Source organism: Artibeus jamaicensis, unplaced genomic scaffold, assembly GCF_021234435.1.
Source record: "Artibeus jamaicensis isolate MK-2021 breed Jamaican fruit bat unplaced genomic scaffold, CSHL_Jam_final contig_685, whole genome shotgun sequence".
Taxonomy (NCBI): Eukaryota; Metazoa; Chordata; class Mammalia; order Chiroptera; family Phyllostomidae; genus Artibeus; species Artibeus jamaicensis.
Window position 1 is genome coordinate 17,955,959 of NW_026521924.1, and position 9,634 is coordinate 17,965,592.

At 43.6% G+C, this 9,634-nt stretch overlaps 1 protein-coding gene across 2 annotated transcripts in view; it reads right to left on the minus strand.

Moving 5' to 3' along the window:
- Positions 1 to 7,188, minus strand: part of EDEM2 (ER degradation enhancing alpha-mannosidase like protein 2) — a 30,363-nt gene extending 23,175 nt beyond the window's left edge. Inside the window, exons 1-4 of one of the 2 annotated variants that reach the window (XM_037164587.2) lie at positions 6,967 to 7,188; positions 6,626 to 6,736; positions 4,764 to 4,803; positions 1,651 to 1,756 (exon numbers count right to left, since the gene is read on the minus strand). In XM_037164587.2, coding sequence (XP_037020482.2) covers positions 1,651 to 1,756; positions 4,764 to 4,803; positions 6,626 to 6,736; positions 6,967 to 7,073 — 364 coding nt within the window. In that variant the 5' untranslated portion in view covers positions 7,074 to 7,188. The remainder of the gene's footprint in view (positions 1 to 1,650; positions 1,757 to 4,763; positions 4,804 to 6,625; positions 6,737 to 6,966) is intronic. The other variant, XM_053671411.1, reaches the window with a different exon arrangement.
- Positions 7,189 to 9,634: the final 2,446 nt, after the last annotated feature.

Here is a 9,634-nt window from a genome sequence, read left to right on the forward strand (position 1 = left end):
TGCGTGAAAGGACATTCTGAGAGAAGTACTTCAGATAGAAGGAAAGGGGTCACAGAGGTGAGGTCTCAGACCGTACAGAAAAGATGGCCAGAAAAGTGCTAAATAGATACATAAATCTAAACTTCCCCTGTATGGAACAACAGTAATGAATGGAGGGCTTCGAACAAAGAATTTCCACAGCCTACAGGTCAGGACACCCTCAGAGCCAGGTTTTGTACTATTCAGGAGGAGAATGAAGATCTTCACTAACTTTATATTTCGTTATATTTGTTTAATGTTCTAGGAAAACTATTTAAAAACCTAGATATTGTGCATAATATCTAAACTAGTAAAAGGAAAATAAAATGGGAGGGGAGGGGGAATCAGTCTAAAGAAGGCACAAAAAAGAAGAGAGAAAAATAGCAGAGACAATGAGGCAAATAGCACAAAAAAGAATCACAGAAATGAATGTAAATAAGTCAGTAGTTATTGTAAATGCAAATGGATTAAATGCTTCCATTAAGAGATTGTCAGAAGAGATAAACAAAATATGCAACTTACAAAAGACATAGCAAATCATAAAAACACAGAAATACTGAAAGTAAAAAAGTAGGAAAATATATATGGGGCAAAAGCCAACCAAAAGCACGCTGGTATAATTGCATTCATATCCGAGACAAAGGTATACAAACGACAGTATTTCCAGATGACAGTCTGGGCTCAGAAGCTGTGAGATACAGCAAGGACCATCGCCTCAAACTCGGGTCTGATCCCTGAATCAGGGTAGCATACCACACTGCCCCTCTGCAGCATCATCTTTTAAAAGATTTTATATATCGAATTTCTGTAATATAAGTTTCATTGCAAAAAAAATACAAATAAAGATGAGCAAGATAAGGAGGGAGAACTTAACTCTGCCATCTGGAGGTGAAGCTGGTGAACCACTGGTGGTCCACAGGCTCACTGAACATAAGGGCTGGGCCAACTTTGTAAGGGTCTTTGGAAACCTGCTAAAAATATAGACTCTAGGGCCCAACCCAGAGATCACAGTTTGTTGGTTTAAAAGAGGAGCCAAGACAGGTGAACTTTTTAAAAGGTCCCAAGTGGTTCTGATGGATCCCCAGGTTTGGAAGCTTAGTACTTGAGGCTTCTTGCACTGTATAATACAGTAGTCATCAACCACATGTCACTACTGAAATTTAAATTCATTAAAATTAAATGATATTACAGATTCAGTTCTTTAGCTGCAGTGGACACATTTCAAATATTCAATAGCTACATGTGGCTGCACCAGACAACATAACTATAAACCGTTTCCATCATTGCAGGAAGTTATAATGGGTAGTGCTTGCTATACAATAAACTCCAAGGTGAGGATCACCTCTTTCTTATTAATGGCTGTGTGCCTAGCACCAAATATATGTCAAATACGTGAGTGATTCTGGCCTGTTTCTTTCCAGTCTTTTCCATCCTTTGCTCGTGTCTGAAACGAGCAAGGGATCCTGAGACTCCCTCCTTCCCCTCCAGGAGGGAAGAAGAGCTGACAGTCACTGGTTTGAGCTCAGTGATTGGCAGGGTCAGCCCTTAAGATCCAATTTACCACCTCCTGGTTTATACAGAGGCAAAACCTCCACGCTCTCTTTTCCAAAAGCCATAGAAGGCAACCCTTACCTCGGATGTTGGTTTCAAACACAGAGGCGTTCACATCAATATCGAAGTCCAAGTTGTCCTGGAGCACTTCAACTACTCTTTGGAATTCCGAGACATTCCCCAAAATCTGGGAGGGAAGAAGCACATGACAGTGAGGCTGTCTCAGGCTTGAAGGCATTGAAAATGCTGGGTTAAATACCACGCTGGTGTGGCCCTCACTTATTCAACTTAAGGCCTGCAGTTTCTGTTCTAGGACTGGTGACAGGTGAAGAAAACAATGAGAGCTAAAATTCATAAAGACCTAAGATCAAGAGATTGGTGAGGAAAATTCTTAGGCACCAATTCAACAGTACTCGTTTAAGCAATAAAACCTGTATAAAAACAATACAGACTGTATACCACATTAAGGAATTTTCAGTGTGCAATTTGCAATAATTACATTGTTTTTAACCTCTTTACCTTCATCCTTGTGGAAAATGCTGCAGATCTGTTGGCCCAACACGGATTCCCAATCTTCTTTACCCCTGTAGCCTCCCAACATACAGGATAGAAGCCTACTTTGCTGCTAGAGGTGACTGTGTTACCCAGTCCATTCTGGGCACTTCTCAAGTGCCCCCCTGAGAAGTCCACTGGGGGCACTTTTAGGAAAGCTTCTATTTTCCTAGCAAAAAGGGACAGACACAGCTAGTGTGGCTTTTATTATTCTTGTCTTTCTGCCTTGAAAACAGAGTAGATTTCTGGAGCTGTGGCAGCCATCTTAGACCATGAGGTACAAAGCATGAGAATGAAAGTCAGCACACTAATGGTAGAATGGAAAGATACAAAGATCCTAAGTCTCTGATGGCACAGTTGACACAATATTAGACGTTACCTCCAAATTATTTATTACTTGAGAAAAATTAAACCCTCTTTGTTTAAACCATCACCCAATGCAATCCTGACACCTTTTATTCTGATAAGAGTACCTCAATTTCCCCTTGAGGAATCACCCTTCTTCCAAAGTTACTCTTCTGGTTTGGGAAAGGCTGCTTCAATCCCCTCAGCTGCTCGAATAGGTACCTGACCTGAACCAGTGTACTTACTCTGTCTAGGCCAAATGATTGGTTCAAGGATAAACACGTGACCCAAGCCAAATCAATGAGACTTAGTTCCTGAAATTAATGCAAAAGGACCTGTTCTTTCCCCACACACATTACTAAATGAGCACGATGAATGTAAATCTGGACCTACTGTTGGCTACCCTGCCAACATAGAGAGCCTGAGAACAAATCCAGTGAAGAAGCAGAGATAAGAAATGGAGAAATAGGTTCCTGAAGACATTGTTTTCATGTCTAGATCCAGCTGGGTCGGAGGCCCGCCATTACCTGGACTTTTTAGTTATCCGACTCAGTAAATTTCCTTCTTGTCTAACCAGTTCGAATTGCTTCTCTGTCACTTGCAACCCAAACAATCCTTATTATCTCAGCATTCAAGGCCCTCTATGATTTGAACCGAACCAAGAGACTTTTTTGACCATGTCTCTCACGATTCATCTTCATCTAGCCTATCTTCATCTACTCAGGAAAACTCTACCCAATTCCCCAATTTCTTGCCTTCAGACATGCTGTTTCCTCTGCCAGAAACCACTCCCACCTACGTCTTCCTATTTTCAAATCCTACCAATCTTTGGTTGTCTAAACACCACCTTCTCTAGGAAGCCTCTGATTTTTCCAGCTGAAATTAACCTCCTCTTCCTTTAAAAGACTCCAGTAACTTCATCTACACAATTCTTAGGGGATCCATTCCTTTCCACATTAAGAGACTCTTTGGACAGAAGCCTCACTCATTCCTGTGTTCCCCCAGAGTGCCGCACATGGCTCAGAAAGGAATTACTCAAGGAGTGTCTGTTGAATGATCACAGGAGTCTTTCTCCACATTGAAACTAGTGATCTGCTCAAAACACAAATTTCATCATTTCCTGCCCTCTACTTAAGAAATTTCAGTGACTTTTCATTTTTTCAAACTAAAGATGAAAATCCTTACCATGACAAACATCATCTGGCCCCCGTCTATCCCCGCAGTCCGGTCTGCTTCTCCCTTTTCCTTCCCCACATCCAATACATACAGGCCTTCCTTTAATTCACTCCCCTTGCCATACTCTCACTTGCCATAAGGCCTTTGCACATGCTGTTTCCTCTGCCTGGAACAGTCTTGCTTCCCTCACTTTCCTAGTCAACACTTGCTTCTCCTTCAGATACCAATGTAAGTGTCATTTCATTACCTTAGTGAAGTCCTCTGTGACCTCCTCAGTCTAGCTCAACTTCTTCCAGTTATACCACCGAAAGAACCATGATCCTTTCCCACAGTGCACTCACCTCAACTTGTAATTACACATCCTTTGTCTCTCTCACTAAAATCATAAACTGCAGGAAAGCAGGGACTGCGTCTGTTGAAACTCACTGCTGTAACTCCAGAGCGTCGCACTATGCTTGGCATACAGTAAGCATTCCATAAATATTTGATGAATGGGCAAGTACATACAAATTAACATTAAGGATAAAAAAAGCCAATTTATATCTACAAGGTGATCACCATCATGTAAATACTATTAGTATATAAAATGAGAAGGGCTGACCGAAAACCAGCAATAGCGAAATGAAGGGAAGTGGTTTCATCCTCTCTTGTGGCTTCTTCAAGGCCATTTCATAGCTATATATGCTGGCAGCTTATCTTTCTAAGCATTAGATGTCACAATGGTTAAGATGGGGCTGTTGGAAGGATTAAACAAAATAATATATGTAAAGTGCTAAGTACATACATTACACACTAATTACTGCTATATTTTTATCACTGAACTTGCCCATCAGAAAGTAAGCCCGTGCAAACAAGGAGGGCATCAAAGTCTCTGGATCCCTCACTCTAACTAGAGTTCTACAGGCTAGCCCTGTTCTGTGTTCATAACAGGTTTTCTACACACATTTGCTGAATAACTGAACCTGAATAAGTCTGGGGTTCTTCGTGAATTTCCTCTATCTAGCTGGGCAATGAGAACCTGCTGCTTCAGAATCATGAGATGAAAATAAAAGACCTAGGTGAAGAATTTATTTTTCATCAACAGTCAAACTGCCAAGAAAAGGAACAGATGAGACACTTACCAGCAAGGTGTCCAGAGCATCAATTAGAGTAAGAGAAAAACTGTAAAAGAATAGAAATCCCAGCTGCTTAGTAAGAAAACCAAACTACATATTAAGTCTGCCCCAGATCAGTACCCAACAAATGAATACGTTAGGCACAGCGATACCTCAGCCTATCCCACTGCCAGTCACAACAGAGAAGCCATATTGAAAACTGCCAGGAACCTCCGACCCATTTAATGCACCTGGGCTAGTGGACTGATTAAGTTCAACTGTATTCTCTGGCATTCTTCTCTGCCATCGGGAGGCAGTATGAGATTGCATCTGTAAAGGCTTTTCCACATCTACAGACTTATCTCACGGTGCACAGAACTGTATGCTTGACAGTGCTCATAGTAGTATTGTTCAGAACAGCAAAAAGCTAGAAATAACCCAAATGTACATCAATTGAAAAGTGATTAATTGTAATACATTCAAACAATGCACAGTTATGAAGTTGTCAAAGACTTTTTTATCGAGTTTTTAAAAAATGACTTCTGTTGGCTAATGTTAAGATATTCAAATTATATTGTTAAGTGAAAAAGACAAGGGACAGAATAGGCAGTGTACTATGTTTCTAACTGCATTTTCAAGAAGAGACATATGGACAGAAAGCAGATTAGCAGTTGTTTGGGCGAGTGGTGGTAGAGGGATTAATAATAATGGGGCACAAGGGGACTTTTGGGGTGTTCTGTATCTTCTTGACTGTGACATCAGAACATCAGAAATGTTCTATCTGTTGACTGTGATAAAGTTACTGTGCACTGAAAATGGGTGTTATCTTATTATATGTAAACAATGCTTTTAATTTTAAAAGGTGACAACATAACGGTATTAACTGAAACTCTAAGAGCCACAAGAAAGTTAACAGTGGCCTGAGTACTAGGGTGTGGGACATTATTTACTTTACTTATATGATCTTGAACTGCTTGCATTTGCCATTTGCTTCTATTACTTTTTTCAGCTGAAAACGAAAGCAAAAACAAAAACCAGCACCACAATTTTGTTGCGTTTCCTTAACTGGTCCAGTCCTTGGCATACTCATTTGTACAACAGAGATAACAGCTCTTAACTCCTAGAGGTGTTGGGATAATTTAATGAGGTGATACGGGGAAAATGCTTAGCACAGTGTTTAATCGATGTCAGCTTCAATTAAATGCAATGATTTCTTCACTCACTCAGCAAGGAACAAAACAGAGAACTCCATTGCTTACAGATTTTTATTGTGGTGTGAGAAAGACAAACTAGTGGACAAGTGAAAATGATAGTATCAGAGAGGGAGAAGTGCTAAGAAGAAAGAAACAGTGATTTGTGAGAGTGACCTGCCTGACAGGGGTGGGTAGTTAGGGAAGCTGAGGCTGAGGTGACATTTTGGGCTGAGATCTCCAGAAGCGGTCAGTGATGTGAGAATAATGGGGTGGGGGGAGGGGCAGCGTGTGTTTCAGTTTCACTAACAACATAGGCTGTGAGATTTCCTGTTTGGGAGAGTTACGTCCCCTCCTGGGCTTGTTTCTCCACTTATAAAATGAAGGGGTTGGGTCTTTTGACTTCCCGGAGACTTTCCATCACATTCTACAATTCGGGAGATCTGCCCACAGCTGCGCCTGTTACTCTCATGGTTGCAGCCCAGACGTTCAGTCCACCACTTCGGGATCCAAACATCCAGGAATCTGGGGGATCCCAGTGGTGCTGGCCCGAATTCAGGGCAACGCGGCCTCACCGTGATGAGGAATTCTTTCCCGATCCGGTAACGGACCCAAGAAGCCAGCAGCCCCAGAAGTCCCACCCGCCTATGAGCGGACTGCCAGATCCCGGCCTGCCCCTCGTTCCTCCGCCCGCACTACCTGCCCCAGGTGTCGTGCCCGTCACAGGTGAGAGGTCGCAGCTCGTCGTAGGGAAATGCATTCTCCAGGTAGCTGTCGTAGGCGTGGTAGAACATGGCCTTGACTCGCTGCCTGGTGCGGGGTACAAGAAATAAGGCAGGGGGGGCATAAAATGAAACCAGTCAGGAGGAAGTACAAGAAATAGGCAGAAAGTGGATAGCACCCCCTGGTTCTGCCAGGAACCCAGTGGCAGAGTCCGAGCAAGGGAGGGAGGGGTCCTGGGGTGGAGGGAAAGGGAAAGGACCCGGTCTGCGCTCTCCATTCCCCAAGTATGTCAGAGGGGGGCGACCAGATCCCTTCACCTGTAGTGGGCGGGGTCGGGCGCGGTGCCTTCGGGGCCGGGCGCACCATGGTGTAGGGGCAGTAGCAGGCACAGGACGCCGAGCGGCACCAGCAGCCGGAAAGGCATAGAGTTCCTGCGGGTCAGCACTGCCGCCGCGGTAGCAGCCACCGCCAGCCGCTCATCCTGAGAGTCGCTAGGCTCTTCCGGGCCTCCGCGTCACTGCGCCTGCGCGCTGATGAGTCAGTCATTCACTTCCGAACTACAAGTCCCAGAATGGAACCCATGGCGAAACCCAGGCAAAGAGCATCTTGGGATGCATAGTCTGGAGCGGAGGTCCACGTGTCTTAAAAACAGTGACTATTACAGCTGCTATAAGTAATGAATGTTTTAGTAACTGCATTTATTGAGCACTTGTGTATTAAAACTGTATGGAGTACTTGAATACATTGTCATTTAAAAAAAAACACCTTATTAAGCATGAAGGCAGGGATTAAATATTTGACGAGTGAACATATTTATATATAGTGATGAAGAATGTTCACCCTCTACCATAATCAGGCATACTGAGTTTCCAAAATCAGTTCCCTGCTGATTAAGGTATAATTTAGTAGCATTTATTTGTCCAAAGCTGGCACGCTCGAGATTTCCAGAAATCCTGTCAGTTCTAGAAACTCATGAATTCTTGACCTTCCTATCCTCTCCTTTGGGATGTGGTTACATCCTCAGGGTCTCTTCAGTCTCCGTCCTAGCACAGAAGCTTCCCCATCCTAATCCCCTGGCCCATTTCAGTGGCTGTAGCCCTGTAGAATATCCCATTCTTGGCAGAATAAAGAAGACCCTGGGGCACTATAGCTTTAAGAGGGTTTGGAGCACATTCGTCCATTTTCCTTCTTGCAAGTTCCCAGAGTTTGATCAGCATTTTAGGCCACAGCACCACCCACAAGTTTGGGCAGCATGATGTACAACAAAATCAACCCTGGATATGAAGTGAGACCTGGACTTCAATTCCAACTTCAAGTCCACTTAAAGCTTCTAAATATGACCCTGGAAATTACCTCTCCTACTCCAAACTCAGCTTCCTCATTTATAAAATGAAAGCTTTGAACAAATGGACCTCTGAGATTATTTAACTCTAGCTTTTATGATGCTAATGTAATAGGTGGTTAGGCATCAACAGAGTAGGAGCAGATAAGCCAGGTGCAAATGGTCACCTGGCAGAGAGCCCCGGGTGCTTAGCAACCTCAAAACTACAAGCCCTTGCATGTCCACTCCCTTAAACATTAAGCCCTGGAAAAGACATCTAGGCCTCAGCCGAGTTTTTGCTCCAGGCTCCCCCAAAGCAGCAAAACAAGGCAGAGTGACACTGTGGTGGACCTCCAGACCAGCTTCAATGACTAGTGACCCCCTGGTGCCCACCAGTTAGTGGAGACCATGGTCCTGAGGGACAGAATGAGGTAAGCTGATGAATATTCTATTGAGATACTCCCCCAAGACCTCCCGTAAAACCCCTCAGAAGAAGGACCCTGCACAGCTACTTCTATGAAGCATGCTCTGCTTTTCCCCCAGGCCCATCTTTTCCAAGGGCTTATCTCTCTCTCTCTCTCTCTCTCTCTCAATTCCCCCACCTTAGCTCACTGAAAACTTTCCCCCTCTTCTTCCTCAAGGCATGTTTTCTTTGTTCTTTGTCTCTCTCTTCCTTCTAAGCTCCAAGGGCCCTTCTTTTGCTTCTGTAACTTGTTATCTGAGCCCATTTTTTTCCTACAGCTCATTTCTTCTACTTCTGTAAATAAACTTTTTCTTACAGTTCAAGTCTTGGCTCTGAATCCTTTTGTAGCCAGAACTTAAGTACTGAGGTTGCTGAACTGAGGTTGCTGAACCAAGGTCTAATATCTGGTGTCATAGTTGGAATGCAAACATATATGGTCTCCTTTGGTCAAACATCCTTGGAAAACATTCCTCCGATAAATATCCCGAAATGCCATCAGTTGATATGAGAATTAAAAACCCTGACTTAACCCAAAGAGCCTGAGCTAGTACAGTGTAGAGGTTAAAGTGGGGGTTCAGATTTGAGCAGGTCTGAGTTGGAATACTTGCTCCATCACCTATTAGGAATGTGACCCCACCAGTTTTTCTTCTGAGCCTTATTTTACTCATCTGTAAAATAGGAATAATACTACTAGCTCCCTAATGGTATTATGAGGACTCAGTGAGTTATTACATGTAAAGTGTTTGTCATAGTGCCTGGCAGAGGAGACACTAAAAATATTAGGATGCTTTTAGAAACTTCTTGGAGGTGCCAGATGGATGGGAAACAGACTGGGATAACAACTCCCGGGGGGCCTGTATTAGTTTCCTGTGCTAATGTCACAAATTACCACATACTTGGTGGCTTAAAGCAACAGAACTTTATTCTCTCACAGTTTTGGAGGCTGGAAGTCTAAAATCAGTTGTTCTAGGCCAAGTCTGAGATATTGGCAGGGCTGTACTCCCTCCTCCCTCTGGAGGCTCTAGGGGAGAATCTGCTCCTTGCCGCTCCAGCTTCTCCTGAAGAAGAGAGTGTTGCTGGCATCCCTTGGTCTGTGGCTACATCACTCCCATCTCAGCCTCTGTCTTCGCAGCACCTCCTTCCTTCTCCGTGTGTGTGTGTGTCACGTCTTTTTCTGCCCGTCCCTTAGAAGAACGCTTGT